Below are 24,055 nucleotides of genomic sequence, written 5' to 3'. Positions count from 1 at the left end.
CTGTGAGCTACTTGTGTGACCTTAGGCAAGTTACTTAACTTTTTACTGCGAGCTACATCATATGAAATGACAGAATGAGGGCCACTTCATAGTGCTAGGGTTAGACTAATGTCTGAAAACATTCTTAGTAGGCACATTGAAGAAAATGAATATTGGTTTCACATCTTTCCTTACCCATCTCACCAGTCTACCTTAAGTTCTGTTTAACTGCCTTCCCCCGTTTCAGGAAGAATAGCCACTTGAACACTTTCCAAGAAGGAAGGGATGCGAAGGAGGAGAGGGGGCTGTCCCTTTCTACATTTACAATGCCATCACGCTTCGAACGTCTCCAATCACTCTCTTTGTAGGAATGACAAGTACAAAACCTACACCCAAACTCCTAGCAGTCAGGTCATTTCTGACTAAGAGCAACTCTTTACTTTCATAAACTACTGACTGAGAGGGAAGTGAACGCAGGGGAGTAGAGAGTCCAACGCTGGATACCAGGTCATTTGATAATCCTTACTGGTTTGAAAGACACTGATCACCTAGGTTCACTGGGTTACACTATATGGACCTATTACTTTGTTTCTGTCGAACGAGAGGACGATGAATCATGCTGATGACATATGCCAACAGGGGCAAGCTTCTTTTCCACCTTCCTTCCTGGTGAGCTGTTTCTTTTCCATGAGAGGAAAACACGAGTTACTTCGGTAGAAGCCACCTAAATATGGCAATTCCACCAAAACAAAAATCTTTATGCAGCATTTGGAAGGTTATTTGAAAAACAAAAAACTTAATCTCACCTTGGAAAAACTTGCTCTGAAAAACCATATTTCTTATAAAAGTGCAGTTTATCTATGATTTCAAGAACATCAAGATCTATAAGCCATAAATAAATTAGAATCCATGTAATTGAGCTATGACAAGGAGTCCTAATGTTTCAGTGGGCTGCTAACTGAAAGGTTAGGGATTTGAACTCACCAGCAGCTCCTCTTGTCTCATAGAGATTGACCTTGGAAACCCTACAGCATAGTTCTACTTTGTCCCACAGGGTCTCTATGAGTTGCAATCACTTGAGGACAATGGGTTCTGACAGCATGTGAATTCTGGGTTAGTAGGTGGGGAATTTCATGTCTAATATTGGGTGGCAGTACCACTTGAGTTTCTTAGAGTGAGAAAATGAGAAATCTGTGCAGATTTTAATTCACTAATGTAACAAGTTACAAAACAAAAGACCTAATTGCAATTTGGGTGAAAGTTTACAGAGCAATTGTTTTTTCCAATCAACGATCCATCTGTTTTGTTTTGTGACAATGATTATAATCTTCCCAAAGTAACAGCATTCGGCTTTGATTTTGTTCACTCACTCCTCTTTGTTCTAGATGAGAGGAGGCCAAGAGTTGCACCTTCCCATTCAGAAGCTTTAAAGACCCCACTCACTGCTTACCAAAGTAGGATGTTGAGCATTTCCTTTACAGACTACGTTATTCCAATGGATCTTGATGGCCTTTGAGACCAGGGCCCTGAGTTCCTAGACTGCACAACTCATTAAAAGGTGTTGGTTATGGCTAAGAAGCTATCCAGGCTTTGTCCTCTGTGTGCGCTATGGTATTTATGAATATATTTATAGCGCATACAAAACCGTGTGTAAAAATATCCTCTGTGGAAAGAACTAGAAGGCAAAGGACATTTATATAGGTCTAAATACAGACATGTACAGATGTAACTATATTTATATATAATGGAAAATAGATCTATGTACTTATATCTATATGCTGAGAATTAAAGTAGCACATGGACATTGGCCCTCGACTCAAGTACTCCCCGCCACAAGAACACTTCCTGACACGACTGCTGAAGACAAAATGGGTGCACAAGCAAATGTGGTGAAGAAAGCTGATAGTGCCTGGCTATCAAAATATATAGTGTCTGGGGTCTTAAAGGCTTGAGAGATAAACAAGTGGCCACCTAGTTGAGAAGCAACAAAGCCCACATGAAAAAAGCACACCAGCCTGTGTGATCATAAGGTGTCGATGGGATCAGGTTATCAGGCATCAAAGACCCAGTACAAAATCATACCAATGTGAATGGAGTGGAGACCCAAATCCCATCTGTAGACAATTGTACATCTCCCAACAGAAGGGTCACAAAGAAGAAATGAGCCAGCACAATTTTCCTCTAGTTCTTTAATGCTTCCTCACCTCCATGATCATGACCTCAGTTGTACCTTACAAATTGGACTAGACCAGAACATTCACACTGCTACAGATAAGAGCCCCAAACACAGGGAATACAGGATAGATAAACCCCTCAGGACCAACAATGAGAATAGAGATACCAGGAGGATAAGGGGAAGGTGGGGGCAGGAAGGGGGAATCAATCACAAGGATCAACATATAACCCCCTCCCAGAGGGGACAAACAACAGAAAAAAAATGCGTGAAGAGTGCCAGAGGACATTTAAGATATGAAAATAATAATCTATAACTTATCTAGGGTTCATGAGGGTGGGAGGGTGGCGGAGGGAGGGGGGAAATGAGGAGCTGATACCAAGGACTCAAGTAGAAAGAAAATGCTTTGAAAATGATAATGGCAACATATGTACAAATATGCCTGACACCATGGATGAATGTATGGTTTGTGATGAGATGTAAGAGGCCCCAATAAAAGTATTTAATAATAATAAATATATACATCCTCTGTGAAACCTATATAAAAGGCAGTTTCAATAAGTTGGTTGGCAAAATGGAATGAAGATAATGTCATTTTTCCATGAACATTTTGAAGCCCTTTGGCATATTCACGGGTATCGTCACATTCATCTTCGTGTTCAACGGGCGTGTCTATGTATTGACTCAAATGATCACTCTGCAGGATCGTACATAACAGTACGTGTCTAGCTTTGCTGCCTGTAACGCTTGTGCTCCTTTCAGTATCACCCTTTGCTTTAATCATTCAGTGGTCACCTCCCACTTAGTGCACATTACCTCTGTCAAGCTTTCATTTCTTCCACACTAGACAAGAACTAGCATTCAAAACCTGAAGGTAATAGGAAAACAGGAGTGATGAATTCGAATTATGCTAATAGTCAACTTGACGAGTGTTTCTTCTCTCAGGCCACAGATCTATTTGCCCAAGTCAGAAAAACATCTTTAAAAGAAAAATGTACTCTAAAAAAATATACAGCCTCCATGAACAACTTTACCATGATAACCAGGACCAATCAGACAGTTTGTGGCTGTCACTACTAAATATTTTGATCAAAGATTCTGTAAAAGACTGCTGATCAAAAGTGGAGAGATGAAGAACAAAATCTCAGATTCTCAAAGAATCCAGACAGTTTGGAACCATGGAGCCTGGATAAAGCTCTGAAACAACTGCTCTGTGATACTCTTGACACTGTAAATGTTAACCCTCCCCCTCCAAAAAAGTAAACAGAAACAACAGTAAAAAATCAAACAGAATTGTTTTTACTGGGAGAAATATTCAAATACTGTTAAAAGGTGTTTATTCTATTTTCCCCTCCTTGGGTTAACCTAAGGCTATAAAATGCTCCTGCTCTGCATTAAAGTAACCGGCAGCTATCCTTTTTGTACTTTTACAAAATGTTTTTAGATATCTCTGGCTTTTGACTAACAACATGTCCAGATCTAAGGACATTGCAGAAAGAAAGTCAATTTGCTCTAGAAGCAATTATATATACAGTATAGGAAAAGGCCAATTTTACTGTGCCAGGACCACACATACTGTATGTTTGTTATAATATTTGATACCAAAGCAGAAACATCAGATTCTTACTAAAACACACATGAAATGCAGAGCCTGTCAAAGGAACTCCCATCACTAATTTAGAGATATCTGTTACAGATTTAGAGAACTCAGTAAGGTTGACAATATTGTATTACAAGAAAGACATGCTTTTATTGACTATATAATGTGCTATGATTTCTATAATTATATGTATATAGGTGAAATGAATACAACATTGACCTTCTTGTTATTAAAACTGGTATATTCTCAATATGACACTTAGGTACCACCTTGTCAGAAGAATCGAAGAAATTTTCTGGTCCTCTGTAATGAAGCATCTACATTGGATAGCATTGGACTGCTAACCCCAAGGTCGGTGGTTCAAACCCATCTGCCACTTCCCAGGAGAAAGCTTTGTCCATCTGCTTCTAGAAATATTTAGGACCCAGGAAACTGTACACAGGGTCACTCTGAGTTGGAATAAACTAGATGGTAATGGGATGGGGTGGGGTGAGCTAGATCATTATCATTATTACAACAGGACTGGGAGAGATGCGAGGTGGAATGACCATCCTTGATTTATTTGGCATTAATAATTATGTCAGTAGGATGACTTTCATTATTTGTTTAGCATCTGCTTACAAAATGTCTCCACTCAGTGTCCGGCACAATACATCAGAGAGGTGCATTGTATGTTGTGAGTGTGTGTTTCAGCCGGCAGGTGGTAGAGAAAACACAGTCAGGATGGTTGAAGTATGAGCTCTTCCTTGAAGGAAGAAGACTGGTATCATGGGTGGAAGCCTCCATGAATCTGGCATAGCACATGAAAACAAGGGAGTGTTGAGACCATAGAATGGCACACCACCTTTCGGCTGGAGCCACCGCCTTGCAGTGACTTGCCAAAATGAGGAACACCACGGGCAAGAGGAGGCCCCCCGCTCCATGTTCTCCAGGTCCTTCAGAAAACACAGCGTTTTCCACTGGCCACATGCATGGGGAGCTACAAGATTGTGAACATCAAGGGCACGCGCACTGTTCAGAAGGGAATGCTGCAGAAATGGTAAAACGGCAAAACCGACCACGTCTACAACGTGACCCAGCCGCTGGTGTTGTGAACAAACAAGTGAAGGGCGAGATCCTCGCCAATAGAAGTCCTGCGCGCAGGGAGCACAATAAGCACTCGAAGAGCAGGGGCAGCTTCCTCAAGTGCGTGATGGAGAAGGTGCCGAAGAAGAAGGAGGCCATGGGAAAGGGCACCCGAGTACAGTTCAAGCTCCAGCCCACCCCTGCCCCAGAGAAGCCTGGGTTGTGCAGACCAAGGGGAAGGAGCATGGGCTGTTGGAGCCCATCCCTATGTGCTCCTGGCCTGCACTGTATGAAATACAGCTGCTCCTGGAGGGGGAAAAAAAAGAACAGCAAGCCGTGGGTTATTCCAAGAGCATAGTAGGCTGCTAACCACGAGTTCAGCAGTTTGAAACCACCACCTCTCCGAGGGAAAAAGATGAGGCCTTCTATTCCTATAAAGAGCCATACTATGAGAAACCCACAGGCGTCGTTCTACACAGCCCTATAGGGTTGCTATGAATTACAACAGACTAAATGGCAGTGAGTTTGGTGTTTTGGTTATACACTACCATAAGGTGTTTGTAGCACTTCAAGGAATATTAATTTTTTTCCTAAAACACTTTAAAGATGTAATAGTTATAACAGATAGTACTGGGATAGAGATAGATTAAATTAATGAAACAGAACAGGAAATGGAAAAACAGTAGAAAATCTTGATGATGTATCTGTGAAAGTTTTAATATATGAAAAAGCATTTTGAATTAGTGGATGAAAGGTGGATTTTCCAACAACTGGTATTTGGATGCACTGCATAGCATCCATTTGGGCAATATCCAATGGTATATATAGTCATGGTCCCATAAGAGTTGTAAGAGATCAGAAACCCCGATTGGAGTATTAGATGTAGTGCACATGACTGGACATATGGAACACATCCATTCTGTGCATGCAACATGTATGTTTTATGTCTCCAATACACAAAATGATTGCGCTACTAGGCATATATAGTACAGTACATGTATAAGTATGTAGCTCATAACATATGTCTTGATCATCATAAAAACACTATGTTAGCAATATATTGGGAGATTTGCAAGAGTTAAAGGCAACAGAGGCAAATACTGTTACACACACGATATTGCAATAATGGAGGTCTATGAGTAGATGCTTAGATAGAAATGTTAGGTGAACAGGTGTGAGTGGAGAGTGGGAGTATACTCATGAATATATACGGTTATATATTTAGAGATATTTGACAGGGGATATTTGTATATGTGTATTTCTCTTTATTGTAAATATATATGTGAATGTGGTAAAGTATACAGGAGACAAAGCTATTAATACTTCTTAGACATCACCAAACTCCTTGGGGAAATGAGTTGCTGGGCGTGGGGAATCAAGACCACAGGCTAAGAGGACACCAAAGTTAATGGCATAATATAATTCACAAAGACAATGTTCTACATCCTACTTCAGTGAGTAGCAACTGGGGTCCTAAAAGCTCATGAAAAACCATTGTCTTAGTCAGTCAGGAGGAAAGAAGAGTAATGAAAATCATACGACATAGGAAACAATTAGCCCAATGGACTAGTGAATCATCCAAACATCAGTCTCCACAACACAACTTTGAAAACAGAAGTACTAGATGGTGCCCAACTATCACCACCAACTGCTCCAATCAGGATCCCATTGGAAAGTCCTGGATTGAATGCCAGAAAAATATGGAACAAAAATTAAAATAATGAAGAGACCAGGCTGGCTGGTCAGCAAGAGATAGGTGGGACTCTTGAGACTTTGGTCCTAAGTCACCCTTCAGGGCTAGGACTGAACCCATGATGTGATAAAATAATCAACCACTTAGGATCAAAAGAGAAGCATTAACCCAATGACAAAGTTCTGAGGATTAGGAAAGAAGGCTATACATGTACAGAAAACACGGGGAAAATTTGGAATAACTAACGTATATTGGGGGAGTTGCAATGGATGAGTTGAAACAAGATGCGTATGAATTATTGAATGTAAAACTGATGGATCACTCTCTAAATATTCCCTTAATTCACAATAAAGTTTTAAATAAATAAATAATAAAACAAAACAAAAACCATTTATGTTACTGGCTTATTAATATTTTGTCATTTCTATTGTTATTTCAACGTGCACGTTCCCTAGTAACAAACAAAAATCATGCTGTATAGTCATGCAAGAAACCCTGTCGGCACTGCAAGCTAGGCTTGGACTGCTGACCACAAAGTCAGTGGTTCGAACCCACAAATCACACTGTGGGAGACAGATGAAGCTGTCTGCTCCCTTAATGATCCACAGTTTTGTAAGCCCTATAGGATTACTATGAGTCAAGACTGACTTAATGATAGTAGATTTCCTTGGTTTTAGTATAACAGTGTTGTTTCAACTCACAAATAGCAACATGTAATTTGGTATAATGTGTATATATTGAGTTGTAGTGTTCCTGTTTAATTTTATTTCTAAAATATTATCATGACGTGTGTCATGGCTCCCACATGCAACAAAACCAGAGCTAGTGATAGCAGCAGCGAGAGACAAAGAAAAGCAACAATTCGGAAGTGACACCAAGGTCATTAAATAAAGTTGGACAATCAGCGAGTACTTGCAATTTAGGGATGTTCACAACACCCACACAACATTCTAATTCACAGAACTTATCGTGGCCCTTAAGCTATGGGTGATTGTATTTGAACATCAAATTTAATTTCCACATACCAACAACCCAAACCAAACTTGTTTCTGTCGAATAGATTCCAACACACACAGCAACCCTATGGAAGCGAGCAGAGCTAGCGATTCCAAGCTATGGAGAGGGTCCCTGAGGGTGCTTTGCTGTAATGCCCAGCTATAAACCCAAAGACTGGCATTTCAAACCCACCAGCTGTTTGGTGGGAGAAAGATGGGACCCTCTGTTTCCATCAAGATTTACTGCCTTGGAATCCCTAGGGACAGCTCTACTCTGTCCTGTAGGGTCAACATCATTTGCAATTAGATTTGACAGCAATGTATTTGGTTTTGGGGTAACCTTTATGTAAACAAATTACCACATCATTCTCCTGGGAAGTGGCTGGTATGTGTTCGAACTGACAACCTTCCACTTAGCAGACAAGTGCTTAACCAAGTTGTCACCATGGCTCTTTCCCGTATACCATACTACACCTTAAAGACTCTCAGCTGGATTAATGATGTTAATGTAAAATAACACCAGAAGAAAATGTTTGTAGAGACTGAATATACTGGCTATGATGATGATGATTATTGATTTTGTAATAATTAGTATATTCAACCAATTCTCTTGTGAAAACTATCCAAAGCAAATAGAATAATGCCCTTTGGAAAATTACGCTAAATGGAGTCTGTAATTGAATCTACATATTGCGAGCAATTTTAGCTGATGCAAGCAAAAGAGCGCAGTTATCTGATCATCTAACACATAATCCGAATAACGAATGGGACCCATCCCTTTGGACACAGATCTGTGTTGGGCCCCTATTCCTAAAATGAAGGAGGGGTAAGTGCAGAGAGCTACAGTTAGAAGAACCCTGTAAATCCTTTATGCCTTAAAGCCAGCTTTGCCCTCTAGTCGTTGAATTAATTCTTAGTGTCCCTTTGTGACACTTTCCGTGGTGTACATATTCAGTTTTCAATTGTTTCATTAGATAAAACACAACAAAGGAGGGCAGTAATTAAAATAAAAATTTCCTCCCTACCATGACTAGGAAAACAAACCATTCAAATGAGAAAACCTATTAAGGAAACCTTTGTGAGGAACTATATTTAACTCTACCTCCGAAAGTAAAACAGTTACCGAGCGTTCACCAATATAAGATTAATTGTACATGCAACCCCCACCCCCACTATCAACATACAGTCCACATATAAAGAAGCATACATACCCTTCTGTTCGGAAAATCACTCGAAAACTGTCTCCTAAGCTTTTGTAACGGTGGAGATCAGTCACGCCTCCCTGAATCTGGAACCTAGAAACAAAATCCAACAAACAAACAAATAAAAACCCGAGTTAAGGGTTTTTGTCAAATGGCTTTTCTCATTTTTTCAAAGTGTTATAAAACAGTCTTTGCAAATTAATCTATAATATTTTAATCTTTGTTATAATTTATATTACTTTACTTTGCTTACATAATCTTTACCTTATTTCCGTAGCTTTTAAAATTCAGATATTCACTGTATTTTAATAGAAGCTATAACAATAAATTTTTTCATCTGCTTCTTAGACAGGGAGATGCACCCTGAGGCATGCATCCTTCCCCCCCCCACCTTTTGTGAAAAGGATACACAGATGTCATAGATTGTTTTAATGTATAATTCAGAATTCTGAAGATGCATATGAAACAAATAAGTAGCTCACTTCTTATCTTAATTAGTGTTGCTTGATGATAATTTAACACAAAGGTTAAAAACACAGGTAGCTAAACTAATATGGTCTAATTTTGATCCTCGTGATGAATTTGGAATTCCTTCTGGCAAACAGCAGCATGTTCTTAGAGTAAGCATTGAGGTCATATTGCTATCTAGCTTTTTCGCAACACTTCACAATGGAACCAGATTGGTGGTTGTAGCTAGTTCAGCCTACCTGGATCTCCACAGAAGCACAGTGTTATGCACATAGTTCAAACTAAAAACGCCCACAATTAATATCATCAAGTCATTTGTAACATATAGCAACCCTATAGCACAGAGTACAACTGCACTTGTGGGTTTACAAGACTGTAGCTTTTTATAGGAGTAGAAAGCCTCATCTTTCTCCCTCAAGTGGCTAGTGGTTTCAAACTGCTGACCTTGCAGTAGAACTAGTAACTAGTTTCGGTTAGGAGCTGAACTCATACCTACTAAGCCACCAGAGCTCCATTGCACATCGTTTGATATTTTTTGACAAGTACGGTCCCGCTCCTCTGCAGCTCTTTATTCTCTGTTCATTCGCCTACTTATTTATTTTTTGTGTTTTTCCCAATGCTGAGAGAAGACCCTTCTTTCTTCTGTGTTTTCCTCCACAAGTTTGCCAACTATTTTAAAAATTACTCTCCCTCAATCACCTCCAATATTATTTACCTAAAGATACTCTTCTCAGGTTCTTAGCGATATGATAGGAACACGACTTTGGCCTACAGGAATGACATATTTGATAGTTCTAGACATCAAGTTATTATCCTGAAAACAGACCCACAGGGAAGAGTGGCTTTGGCTGAAGCAGCTGAATATATTAAGGCGGTGACTGCATGAGAATGCTGGTGAGAGGAGATGAAGGAGGGCTGGTGTGTTTGAGCAGGGGAGTCTCTGCTCAGAGATGTGAGGTCGAGTCTCCCTGGAGAGTGCTCGGCACATACAACTTCCTAAATAAATATTTGTTGACTGAGTGAATGGTTTAGAATAAGAACATGGAGGGATGAGTACTTAAGCAGGCAATGCAACAGTCCAGGGTCAAGATAATGATGTTACAGCTTGAATGGAAGCAACACAATGGAAATCAGATTGTTGATCAGTCTTTGTTTCTGTGAAATCTTTTTCTTTGGGGGGGGTGATACATTCATGCTTCCTCCTTGATTTTCAACAAGCAATATTCTACATGTTCACCCATCATTGCCGAAGTTTAAAATATCACACATCTTTTCCTTCATGATGGTTTTGTTCAACAAATACCGATACTGGCATTATCAGTTTTATCAAGCTAGTTTCTAGTCAAGAGCTCTTATCGCTTTACTTTCGAATGCACAGAAACTATCAGAAGACCATGAGATAGTTATATAAGTAATTCACTTAAACCGGCACGGTTCTTTTTCTCGATCCAGAGGCGCATCAGGTGTGCACATAATCCCTCGCCTGAAATCACAGGAAGGGTCTTTTCCTGTGTAGGATCTAGAAACTGACTTGACAATCAGGTACACTCACCAGGTTTGAGTATTTCTGGACTGCAACTTTGGAATGAGATAACTTAACACATGGGGTACAAATGAGTTAACACTAAACACAACCAAAAAAAGATATCATACAACAAATAACTTTGGAACATAGAGAAATGTCCAAAATACAGCTTTGGTTCTAGTTCAAGTATTTTTTTTTTTGCATTTTCATATGCCTAACCTATTTTCATTGCTGAGTATGAAAGTCATTCTAATGTCTAATTGAAACACTGAGACTCTTCTCTAACAATCATGTTAAGAAAATTATTTTTAAGTATTCATATACATTATAAAAGGATTTCATGCTCAAGGATTTTTCTCATCATGTCTTTGAATAATCTTTCATTAAAATCATTTTCCTCAGTCAATGCATTTCTCCCAAACCATCAAATATATTTTTAAAATATTTTCCATATGCTACAAAATGCTAAGGTTAAAAAAAAAGTCCCAAAACACATCAGGGCATTATCTCACTCTCAAAAGTATGAAACAAATATGAGAAAAAATAATTAGTCGATAGAAAAAACTCCCCAAATGTCAAGTAGCATCGGCAGTGAGTTGCCCAGGTGTTCATCGGGGGAGCAATTACTGTTTGCTGTTGAGGGTCAGGAAGGGTTTCAGGAAGGAGAAGGGATTTGAGCTGGTCCTCATGGGAGAGGCAAAAGAGTAAGCTGGGGAAGACGTGTTCCAGGTGGGGAAAGGATGGAGACAAAGGCCAGTGCGGGGAAGGCTGTCCTCTCACACGGGGCAAAAGACGTGAGGGGAAAGAGATCATCCCGAATAGCCGTCTGTCTGGCCCACATCCCTTCAGGTCAGCTGTTTCAGGCACCCTCGGGGCCTCCTGGGCTGGGTGGAGACCTGAGCTGGTTAGATGGGGGTACTCCTGAGATAAAGTCAAAGCCAAACATAGAGCATTTGACCTCTTTTTGCTCCTTAGCAGACCCTGTTTGCCAAGTCAGCTAGGCCGTATCACAATTCTGTGATTCTAGTTCACAGGTCCTCAAACTTACCATCATCTTTTCAGGAAAACAACAACAACAACAATCTCAGTACCCCCTGGCAATTATATATATTTGTACAGCAGCCCATAATCCAGGATAAAATGTGGGTATGCCCCTCCCGCCCCCCGGGCCTCCTGAGCTTTTCCAGTGCACCTGAAGGGGTGGTATCACCCACTTTGAGAAACACTGCCCTAGTCCTAGAACGGATTATGAAAGAGGCAACAGATGGACCAAACAAGTGTATGATAATAGTTAGATAGTATACAAGGGGGCTTCAACAAGTTCATGGGAAAAATAATTTTATTTCCATTTCAACTTTTCCCACGTTTTGAAGCCCCCTCTTACCTTTGTCCCTCTTTTATTGCAGAGTTACAAGTATTTAACTTTGTTTTGATGTCTGTATACCACTCAGATAATACTAAGGTGGGTCTTCAGTCAGGTTCTGTAAGTGTAATTAGTTCATCTACAACTAGTTACCTAACTTCATTATTGAAAGAACCCAATATTCCCAATGCCTTATTCATTCTATGGATGAAAGTTCCTGATCAGTTACTATTAGGCACTCCACTATTTGGGGGAGTTACCAAAATAAATATGATATAACTCTGCCTTTTAGAAGCTTCTAGGTAGGTGAAGGGGATGTGCATAGATAATGATTACTACATACAAGAAATAGTGGTTAGGAAGAGGATTTCAGACACCAGTCAGTGAGTTTAACTGGCACTAACTAACCATTAATAGCACCGTTATTATGGGTGATCACCTGACCCCATAAGTGGAGTTGGGCTGACAGGAACTAGTATTTCATAGAGCCATTGGAAGGAAGAGGAGAAACAAGGGAAGAGTATCATTGGGCTAAATATCTGTGATTGAATGTATTCCCCCATTTTAGAACAGGCACCACCGACAGTGAGATCTTCGATGGGTACTCCATTTATGCAGCTGACCACCTGATGAGTGATCTGTGTTAATTACAAACATGCACGGCAGCATCAAAATAACATGGCATGAGAATAAGTTGAGTTGTATGAGCAATGTGGAAGGATGGGTAGGCATGGGGAATGATAATTCCCCAGTAAAGCCTCCCCACCAGTCTTTGCTTTTCCAAAGGAGCTGAAGGTCCTTTAAGCAAGCTAAGACAAGTCCAGTCGCCTCTTCTACTGTGCATCTCACATGCAGCATGTCAGCACTTTGCAGAGAAAGTACACACGGCATTTAGTTCCACTACACATGACTTATTCTGATCACAGAGTTATCAGTTCTTCTAAGGAATCTGTTTCAAGTTGCTGTAATTATAGTGCATTTTGGCCAATCATGTAAAACAGCAATTTCCTTCTTCCTCTCCACTACATTTCAGCAACTTAAGAAGGTTTCTCTTCTGGACTGAAGCTTGACATCAGTGTTTTCCAAGCTGCATTTTGCGCTAACAAATTCTCTCTATGCTCAGGGAGACAATTTTCCAGTTACGTAATCCAACTCTTTGCAAAATTACAAAGGCAAAGGCACACTACTCTTGATTGTACTTAGAAGAAAAGGTTGGACCTTTCCATTGTCCTAATAAAAGCAGCTTAGACACATCTGGAATCTCCATCTGAGAAACTTCTTTTATTAGAATGAGAGCTTGCTGCCAAACTGGCAAAATGGACAATGGGGCAGCGTTCAAGAAGTATTCACTGTCCAACATTTGTTCAGAATCAAACCTAAGGGGATGACTGTAGCCTAAACCCATTGCTACACTGCACAGGAGCCGGCCAGCCAAGCCTCAGCAGTGCCCATGAACACCGTGCCATGTACTCTAGGATCCCTTGTACCATAAATATTAAGCAAGTTACCATGGTAACCACTAGGGCAAGGAAGGACGTCTCAAAGTCCACAGACAAATGCACAAGCATATGTATATTTTAAAGCCAAAGAGTGTTCTCACTCCTGAAAAGTTTTCCTCTAACCTTGTCAAGAACCATGACTATAGCATTTCTCGGCTTGAACTGTTAGGTTTACCTAGTTACCAACTTTTGAACGACTCCATTGCTGACTTTCAGCATAGTTAGCCCTCCCACTTCTAGAATTCAACGGATCTGAGCACTTCTCAACTCCTACCCATACGAAAGATAGTTCTATGGAAAGAAAAATGTTGTGCTGCCTTAGAAACCTTAGGATGAGGTTGTATGAAAATTCCTGAATCTTAAATTTATAAAATCCTTTTATTTCCAACATAATTTTACATGTGCCATCTTCTTTTATTCTTAAAAAATGCAGATGTGATCTCTTCTGGGGAGTGGAGGCTTCAGGAAGCTCTGGTGGTGTAGTGGCTAAGCACTCAGCCACCAACATCTACCAGTTCTCTGTGGGAGAAAGAAAAGGCTGCTTCATCTAAAGCAGTGGTTCCCAACCTTCCTAATGCCACGACCCTTTAATAAATGTTGTGGTGACGCCCAATCATAAAACCATTTTCGTTGCTACTTCATAACTGTAATTTTGCTACTGTTATGAATTGGGCGACCCCTGTGAAAGGGTCGTTTAATCCCCAAAGGGGTCGCGACCCACAGGTTGTGAACCGCTGATCGAAAGCCTTGGGAATCTTCTGAGGCAGTTCGACTCTGTCCTATAGGGGGTGTTACGTGTTGGAATCGACTGGATGGCACTTGATGTATATCATCTATGGGTGTGTGCATATGCAATGGTAAGTAAAAAACCATTGCTGCTAAATCATAGAAACCTTTATTAAATGAAAATATCAAAATACAAAGCTATCCCCCCCCACCCCATACACCCTCCTCCACCTACCTCTACACACCTTGAAGATGTTTCTTTAACCCTTCCCTAAAGAATTCTGTGCTCTTAGATTGACACCATTTCAAAGAAGAAGCTTTAGCATCCTCGAGGGACCCAGAGCATGCTCCTCTGACATGCTCGTTGAGTTCTGGGAACAAAATAAGTCTGAAGGGGCAAGATTAAGACTGGAGGGGGGATGAGGCAAGTTTCTGACCAAATCTATCTTCGGAAAGCCCTGGCCACCCTTGAAGAATGACAGATGTATTGCTATCATGGAAAAATTGCTCAGTGAAATTTTCCTGGTCTTTTTTCTCATCAATGCAGCTTTCAATTTTCATAAGACTTCTTCATTATAAGCCTCTGGATTGGCCTGGGTCCTTTGAAAGAAAGCAATCTATCACAGTTTCTCTTTTGGAATCCCCGCAAAACCAGTCATCGTAAACTTCTAAGCCAATCTCAGTCATCGATTGCAGAGATATGTTTAAACATGTTTTGTTTTGAATAAACCCATGCTTATATGAACTATGACCCTGGTAGCTCTACTCATCTTCTCCTATATGTGTGCATGTGCATATAGGGAAGACAATTGGATTTATGTATGCAAAGGGCATGGGGGTAAGCTTGACATGATACATGTCAAGCTGCATTTGCTTAGCACACAATCTGCTTTTTCATTAAATCATGTGATTATTTGAGATGTTTTGAGAAAAGGCACTGATGGCAAAAAGGTGGAGAGGCAAAAGATATTCCAAGTTGTCCCTTTGGCATTACCATCAAATCCTAGGACCTTGGATAGAAATCAACTTCACCTGTCATATTCCTTTGCCTAGGACCTGGGTGAAGTCTATTTCTGACATCATGCCTCGATCATTCCCTGGTTCAATAGTGCGCTTCTGTTCTCTTCTACTTTCTTTCCACTTGGCCTCCTCTCTGGAAAGCATTCGTATCAAGCATCTATCTTTTTAATTTAAGGAGTCCTGGTAGTTTAGCGGCTTACATGTGAGGCTGCCATTTGCAAAGTCAGCAGTTTGACTCCTCCGGGGGCTCTGAGGGAGAAAGACGAGGGAGTTCTACTCTCTCCTCTAGGCTCACCGTGGGTTGGGATCAACTCAATGACGGTGAGTTTGGGTTTGGTTTGGGGACAATTTGATGTGTTGTCTCTCAAATATTTCCCTGCAGTTAAGGGGATTTCAGCTCTCAAAGAGGAGATCAGAAGGCTTGTTTAAGATCGAGATACAGAAATCTCTTACCATGAAAGAAAGCCCAGAGTGGCATTTTCCCCTGGATGACATTTTATGCCAACACAATGCACTCAGCTATACAATAATTATATCTTCATGGTAAAGGAGGCAAAGCACTTTGGGGACCTGAGACGCAGACTAGGAGCCACCAGTTATAATTCCAGTGTTGCCACCAATTCATAGTGTAAATAGGTGAGATTAATAATCTAATCCTGTTCTGCCTTTCCCGTCAGCAGTTAAATGGGACAGCAGACATTAGAAGACAATTTGATTTTGGAAAGAGAGCAACAAACAGACCAATGATTTGAGTGTGTTGGCCACAGAGAGGGTATACATTTCATTTATTTAATAGTGGCCTGGACGGTCCTCGGGAGAATTGTGCACTGATGATAAGTGGGATGAAGCTAATGGAACTCCCTGTAGAGGTTATAGTGAGTGTGCTGTGGATAAAGCTTATTAGCAGTTACAAGAATGTTATATGGGGTCCTTAATAAACACTTAAGAAACTCACTAATGAGCCAGAGATTAACAGACTAAAGGTTTGCAATTGCAGAACATCTTAGAAGGATAACTGTAAGAAGATGGAATAAAGATTTTAATTGACTGTAATTAGCTACCTCACCAAAATATGATATTGCTCATACAGAGTATGTTTGCTTTCTTACTGGTTGGCTGAGCATGGCCAAAGTAAGACTTAACACGCAAAGGCATGTTAGAGGTTTTGAAATTTAGGCGAACACTTCCCTCAGTACTTTGGGAAAAGGCCCTAGGAAGGGCCTTCTTTAGAAAAGGTCTATGGATGCTTAGTTCCCATACTCTGGAAAACCCCCTCCCAAGAGAAGAAGTGTCACCTTCCCACAGAGAGGACAACCACTGAAGCAAGCAGGACGAGGCACCTGCATCTGCCACCCTGCAACAAGACCACACTGTCGTGGTGGGGCCGTCAGGAGGCTGAACTTGAAGAGATGATGCTGCAGATTTCTCTAGCAAGTGCTGAGCGAAAGCTTTTCTGTAACATTGCTCTTAATACACGATTCATATATGCTCTAATGAATATGCATAGCACAAGTATACATACACAAACGAATACACACAAAGTTTTTTTGTTCCACTTTAAGTCCTTTAAACAGCGGGTTAAGAGTTGAGCTGCTAGCCCCCAGGCCCGTGGTTCAAAGGTACGAGCTGCTCTGTGCCTCGGAACGATGAGGGGTCTCCTCTGGCCGAGATGTAAAGTTTCCAACCCCCCAGGGGCAGCTCTGCTCCGTCCTGCAGAACTGCTGAGCCAGAGCCAACGTGATGGCAGGGGCCTATGTAGATGTGTGCGACTATGGATGGTAATTTGTTTAGAAAAAAGAGCCACCGATAGATAGTTTTCCTTCAAGTTAAACCTAAAAACCATCCACCTCCACTGCGTTCACACCGAGTGCAGGAGTCCACAGAGGCACTGGATGAGTACGGTTTATGGCTACTATCTAGAGCAGTGGTTCTCAACCTTCCTCATGCTGCGACCCTTTCATACAGTTTCTCGTGTTGTGATGACCGCCCCCCCCCAAACATAAAATTATTTTCGTTGCTACTTCATCACTGTAATTTTGCTACTGTTATGAATAGGGCGACCCCTTGAAAGGGTTGTTTGACCCCCCCCCAAAGGGGTCGCGACCCACAGGTTGAGAACCACTGCTCCAGAGACAGTAACTTAGATCCTCACTTGCGTGAGGGGTATGTTTAAGAGTTTGGGGAACCTACGTTGAATAACATTTCTGCCCATTAGACAGGTGCCAGCACTGAGCTATAAAGCAAGGTAGAATACAAATGTTTCATAAAACGTTCTTGTTTTCCCTGTGATTAAAACATTGCTGACTGTGCTCCCATTTGAGTGCTGGTACTAACTAACTTTCTATACTAATGCCATCATGTCCCCAGAGTCAAGGGCTTTGGCTCCACTCTAAACAGTGATCAATGACACGAAAGCTCCAAAGCCGTTCCAATACTGACTTGGCTACTTATCAAAGTATTCTAAAAATTTAAGGGCAAGAATGAGACTTTTCCAGAATGCTGCTTAGTCATGTCCCCGAGGGAGTTTCTTTAGAAAACAAACAGAAACTTGTGAAACCTGGGGAAAATGAGAATGTCTCATTGTCATGGCCCCGTGTCCTCATGCCTTTAGTAGTATAGGTGGGATGGCCTAGGCTTTGGCTTAGCCTTTCCGCTACTGTAAAGAAGACCACTAACATTCTCGTTGTTGTTTCAGACGGTGTATAAGTGGAAGGACGATGTACCCTGGAGTGCTCTGTCAGCCTAGATAATTACAACAGTTACAGTAACAAAATCTTGGCAAGGCCACAAAAGCTCGGGGAATCTTTGGTACTGGGTATAATTTTGAACACAGTTTTGAACAAAGCCTCAAAAATATTATCTCTCTGAAATATAAGTTCAACTCAGATACCCTGATTATACTTTTGAGTAATTTCCTGTGATCCTAGATACACGTAATTGCAGTCTCCCACAAGCCAAGATTTAAAAGACTGGTATTCTGTGATTGTACATTTTATAATTCACACTTCAATAGTATGTTTAAGTATCCTACTTAATGGCTCATCATCTTGCCATCCACAAATTTTATTTCACTAAACATTTACCTACGTCTCCCTTGTTGATGTGATAAAATACATATAGTGTTGTTTGGCTCACACCATCACAAGACATGGTGTTTTCAGTACTTTGAGTCGATTGAAAAATGAATTCCGGTAAGAGAGTTTGTTCTCCCACCTGGCACAAGTTCTTCCAGTTGTTTCTACTACTTCTGGGAATAATAGTGACAGTAACTAAGTATGCTGACAGTATAATTCTTAAATTTATTTTAATGACAGTATGCTGGTTAATGAGTCATAGGTAAGTGGCCATTAGCTATTACAACAAAAATCCAATAATGTTATACCACAAGTAATAAAATGGGCTAATTGACATAGCTCTATAATTAAAATGCTCTAAGAAGGAACTCAAACAAAAGCTTGACTAACTTTCAAACACTTTGCTTTGTAAAATACATCACACATTACATGACTAGGTTTAATGAGATTATGGTGCTCTTGCTCTTTACATATATTTACGTGTATGTACACATACATATATTTAGTTTGACTCCTTATCCAATGCCCATAAATTCACCTCACATCCAGATGCAGCCTACCTGCATTCTCTCAAATGTATTCACAGAGGATAGCCATTACAATTGGTGACACCAGTTTGTACTTGGGACATGATAGGAGAATGAATTACAGGCTAAAAAGAAAACCTACTGCATCAAGGAAATGAGAATAAACAGGATTACAAGAACTTGAAAAAAAATGAGTATAGTTCTCAAAAGTTTCATAGTTTCCCCACATTCTCAGAATTCTTAGTTCCCTTCTATTTCTTTGTTCCTATGAATTCTGCTACCTCTTCCCAATACATTTTACTGCTTGGTGTCTGAGGACCACACAAAACCATTCTTACCTGCTGAATCTCAGCTCATTATTCAGGATGAGACTAAAGGTGTTGGTTTCTAGCCTCCATGAGAGAGGTAGAGAACAGGCCATTCAAATCCAGTCAAATCTGCCAGCACCTGTAACTGGCCCTGGGCACTGAGCCACATCACAGACACTGTGCACTCACTAAAGAACATGAGTCAGGACCCCCGTGAGGGAGAATGATAGAGAATACAGAGTCTCTGAAGAGTTAACATATGATTCCATCTTATTTTAACTGTTAAATGTGCCTATTTTGTGGTTTACTTTGTACCGATAAGGATAATTTTCCAGAATATCAATGAAAGAAAACAGTAAAAAGAATGGGTGGTTTCTTTGCATTCATAAGCTAATGGTTATGCTCAAAAGAAATGTGTGGAATGGAGATAATAAACTTGGCTGAAAGGAAGAAAATATGCTTATGTTTATTGTAACTCAGGAAATTTTCGAGGGAACTTTTAATTTTAATACCAAGATTGACCTCATATGTTGCCAAGATTTTAACTGGTTATCAGTTCCAAGTTAGAATACAGTTTTCAAAGGCATTTCTTAGGTGGACAGAACCCAAAAATGACCAAGAAATGGTAATACCACTACTTACTTGTGTATCACTTTTAACTTTGTGCAAGTTTATACATACATGATCTCAGCTCAGGATGTTGCTTTGCTTCACAGTTTCCCTATATTCGTAGGTCTGAAAACCACTGGCAAGTATTTACAATGGGGGTGGAAGGGTACCAGCTCAGAGCTGGAAAGGCATCAAGCTTGGAGTAGGTGCTCCTGAAGTCTCTCAATCGTCCTGTACATTAGTGAGGGACCAGCACACTCCTTTCTTTGTGCATAATGCTACTTGCATGTCACACAATAGACTTAGAAGTCTATCCCTGGAACCCTAAAGAAATCATTTCAGAATCAACAGTGCTGGAGAGTGTTTCAAAGATGCTAAGATTATTTGTTTTATTTCACCGCTCACTGGCAAGCCAGGAACTGTGGATAAAAATTTTATGTGTGTATCTGTGGCTGTGTGGGAGGGACATCTTTGCAGAAGGATTTAGGTATAGTCATGTTTGAAGAAAGAAGCCCTGCTGGCATAGCGGGTTACAAATTGGGCTGGTGAGTTCAAGGTCAACAGTTTGAAACCACCAGTCACTCCATGGGAGAAAGAGGAGGCTTTCTACTCCTGCAAGGAGCTCTGACGATGTAGTGGTGATATTTTGGGCCGCAAGCTACCAGCAGCTCCGAGGGAGAAAACTGGGCTTTCTACTCCCATAATCAGTTACAGTCTCAGAAACCCACAGGGGGTTGCTGTGGGCCAGTATTGACTTGATGGCAGCTAGAAAAATTTATAGTCTTGAAACAGGGAACTACCCCTGCCACCCTATGGGGTCTCTATGAGCTGCAATCAACTGGATGGCAGTGAGGAATTCGTGTTTGAAGAGCCAAAGATTAACAGGATACATTTCAGCCAACTGGATTGATTTGGAATTCAGGAGGATAAGCAGATCTTTCTATATTTAGCATTGGTCCCAGGGAGTTTGTTTCTTTCTAAATGTCGAAGTGCCTACTATGTGCCTGGGGAGCATTCTCAAGGCCAATATCAACTTAGAGCTCTGGATAGTTGTTACTTTTTTCTCCTCTCTCTCAACGAAATCAACTAATGCTGTTAATATTGGTTTTCCAGTATGTCATGAACCCAAGCTCAAAAGAGCCCCAGTGGAAGGGTGCGGTTTCATCATTCTCATCAAATAACACGCTAAAATTAATTAAATATCACTTAGAATCCTGGCAACAGAAAAGATACATGAATTATTCCCACCCAGGAGCAAGGCTAGCTTGTTCACAGAACTTGTACTAGGAAACTCGGCTCCACTAATTAACCAAACACTTACTAAAAAACGACTCACATTTTTCGGCAGTATTACAAAGTGGGTGCTTGGGAGAGTAGCAAAGCCCTGCAAGTCAGTTCAAGTACTTCCATTTTATAAAATGCCACTCTACCAGCTGATCAAAATGCTGCCAACTAGCAGTTTTTATATAAATGTGACTGCGTCTTAAAACATAATGACCTTTAAAAAAGTAAATCTTTGCTTTACAAACTAAGACACAATAGCTGAGTATCTTGGGTAACCTAGGTTCCCTGGAATGCTAAAGATCACTCACAGGCCATTGGTTCTAGTTATGTCCAATAAAACCCCCTCATGCCCATTCTCTGTTACTGTTTCATGACATCGCATTGATTTCATCTCATAGTGAGTGAGCCCACTGCTCCTGAACAGAACTGCATCACAGGGTTTACTTGGCTGTAATATTTTATTTGATTTTTCAGTGTGGCTTGGGGGAAAGTTTACAGAGCAAATTGGTTTTCCATTCCACAATTTAGACATTGCTCGCTTGTAACATTCGCTGCAGTTCCCGCAACGCCACAGCGCTCTTCTCATTTCCTCCCTGGGTTCCCCATCTCCACTCTTCCTTCTCCTCTGCCCCACCCCCACTCCCCAGCCTCTGGACTTGAATTTTTTAAAAACCCTGCCTTTTGGGTCCCATACAGCTAATCGCTCTGGAGAGTACATTTCGCATGGGTGTTATTGTTCATCTTACAGGTCTGTCTGTTATCGGGCTGACAGGTGATCTCTGGGGGTGGTTTCAGTTCCAGGTTGGCAGGATGTCTAAGGAACCAGTGTTGAGGGTTCCACCAGTCCATATCAGACCAGTAAGTCTGGTCTTTTTTATGCTTTTTGAATTTTGTTCCACATTTCCCCCCCATTCTGTCCAGGACCAGAGCCAGTCATGATCAGAGCAGTTGGTAATGGTAGCTGGGCACTATCTAGTTCTTCTGGTCTTTGGATAGAGAAGACTGTGGTTTGTGCATCTTGGTGATAATCTTTATGGAAACAGATTGCCAGACCTTCACTTCTGTAATGACACCAGGTGAATTTAAACAGTCAATCCTTTGGGTACCAGCTGAGCTCAAACTGGGGATCCTATATCCTCTCATTCCTGAATCCTTGATGGTAAAATGGTTAAGTGCTCGACTGAAAACTGAAAGGATAGTGTTTCAACCACATCAGCAGTTCTGCAGAAGAAAAGACTGACAACCTATTCCCATGAAGGTTACAGCCTAGGGAACTCTGTGGGGCAGTTCTACTCTATCCTATAGGGTTGCTCTGAGTCAAAATCAATGTTCACGCACAACAATTATCATCAAGAAATATAAGTGCAAGATTAAAGTTAGATATTTGGAGTTTCATTCTTTCTCTTGACAAGCAACACCTTATTATTGAACATCAAGAAGCAAAAAGTATCCACAAAAATAGTCCATGTTACATATAATTCAAATCAACTAACATTTATCGGGTTTGGACTCTATAAAAGTGTTAAAGATTGTTTAATTAAGAAAATGACTTATTACAGACATTTGTATGCTACTTAGGGTACAGACATGTAGTGTGAAACCATACATGACAGAGTCTTATCTAGATGGCCTACTTTTGCTTGCCTCCTTGAACAGGTCACATGAGATTGAATATAGCACAGTGCCTGGGTGGAATGGGGAGTCATCCATCTGAGTGTGGATTATCCTCCTGTGCGATCAGAGGTAGCAGGTCTGGGCCTAGGTTGTACCAATGAACTCACAGAACTTTCCCAGTTCTTTGTGTGCTCTACAGCGTTTGGGTCTAGCTTCTCCTTTACTGTTAGATGGAGAACTATGATTTCTTGTCCTGCTCTGGCCTTCCCTACCACTCTTTTTCTCCTATATTCCTTCAGCATCCTTTAATTGACCATGGAAAACCAGAAGTGGGCTACACGCCAGATAACCCAGATAGCTCATGGCTTAAGTGAGGGCCTGAGGGACCCTTCCATAAGTCAAATCCATGTCGATTGCCTGGCCTTTGCAGCATCTATTTTGGCTGTTCAGAGACCATTTTCCATGCGTTTCCTTTCTCAGTTCTGTACCAGAAAGTTGAGATCAATGGCCTCTGGCTGAGGGTGAACTTTCCTTCAGAATGGGCTGTCCTGTGATGAGAGAAGGTTCAGATAGCCTCCATTTTCCTCTAGCAGGAGAGAAAGTTCAAAAGGATTGCTATTAGGGTTCTAGTCATATATGCACAGGTTTTTAAAAAACCAACAAACTCAAAACCATCATATTTAAAAACATAACTCTTCATTCAGTGAATCTCTACAGACAGTTCTCTCAATAATACACTTCTTTTGAGTCTCAATGAAGTGCCATCAAAGAAAGGAAGAAAGTAAAGATCCAATAAAAACAATGGCTTCTTAGGGGATCTGTTGGGTCCGTAAAGTCCAAAGTAGATCGGTCAGCTCAGAAGGTGATGGTAAGTGTTTCCCTGGATTCGCAAGGGCCATGATTGAGTTTTCTCAAAGGATACAAGACAATCACAGGGCTATAGAGAGTTTTTAACAAAAAAACACTTTGGTGAGGAAACATTGCATAGAGGATTTTCCCCCTCTCAAGACAATGCACTTGCTTATTTTTTGAAAGGTAGCAAGGATTGTCCTGGGAGATCTTCATTGGGAAACAGTATCCCAGCCACGCCCAGGCTCTGATCCTGCTCGTTGTCCAAACTCAAAGAACATTGAAAGGGAACAAAATATGAATCCTTAGAGCAGCAGTTCTCAACTTGTGGGTCACGACCCCTTTGGGGGTGGAACAACCCTTTCACAGGGGTCACCCAATTCACAACAGTCGCAAAATTATAGTGATTAAGGAGCAACAAATATAATTTTATGGTGGGGGGGGGGGCGTAACCACAACAACTGTATTAAAGTGAAACGGCA

General features: G+C 40.9%; 1 protein-coding gene across 3 annotated transcripts in view; it reads right to left on the bottom strand.

Annotated features, from left to right (window-relative positions):
* Positions 1-24,055, bottom strand: part of SLC25A21 (solute carrier family 25 member 21) — a 459,237-nt gene that overhangs the window by 180,181 nt on the left and 255,001 nt on the right. For all 3 annotated transcript variants that reach the window (XM_045287906.1, XM_045287907.1, XM_045287905.1), the window contains one exon: positions 8,717-8,800. In XM_045287906.1, coding sequence (XP_045143841.1) covers positions 8,717-8,800 — 84 coding nt within the window. The remainder of the gene's footprint in view (positions 1-8,716; positions 8,801-24,055) is intronic.

This window comes from Echinops telfairi, unplaced genomic scaffold, assembly GCF_000313985.2.
Source record: "Echinops telfairi isolate 266 unplaced genomic scaffold, ASM31398v2 ScPeMD7_18;HRSCAF=68, whole genome shotgun sequence".
In the NCBI taxonomy this organism is placed as follows: domain Eukaryota; kingdom Metazoa; phylum Chordata; class Mammalia; order Afrosoricida; family Tenrecidae; genus Echinops; species Echinops telfairi.
The sequence above is the reverse complement of the archived record's forward strand: the minus strand, read 5'-3'. Positions and strand labels throughout refer to the sequence as shown.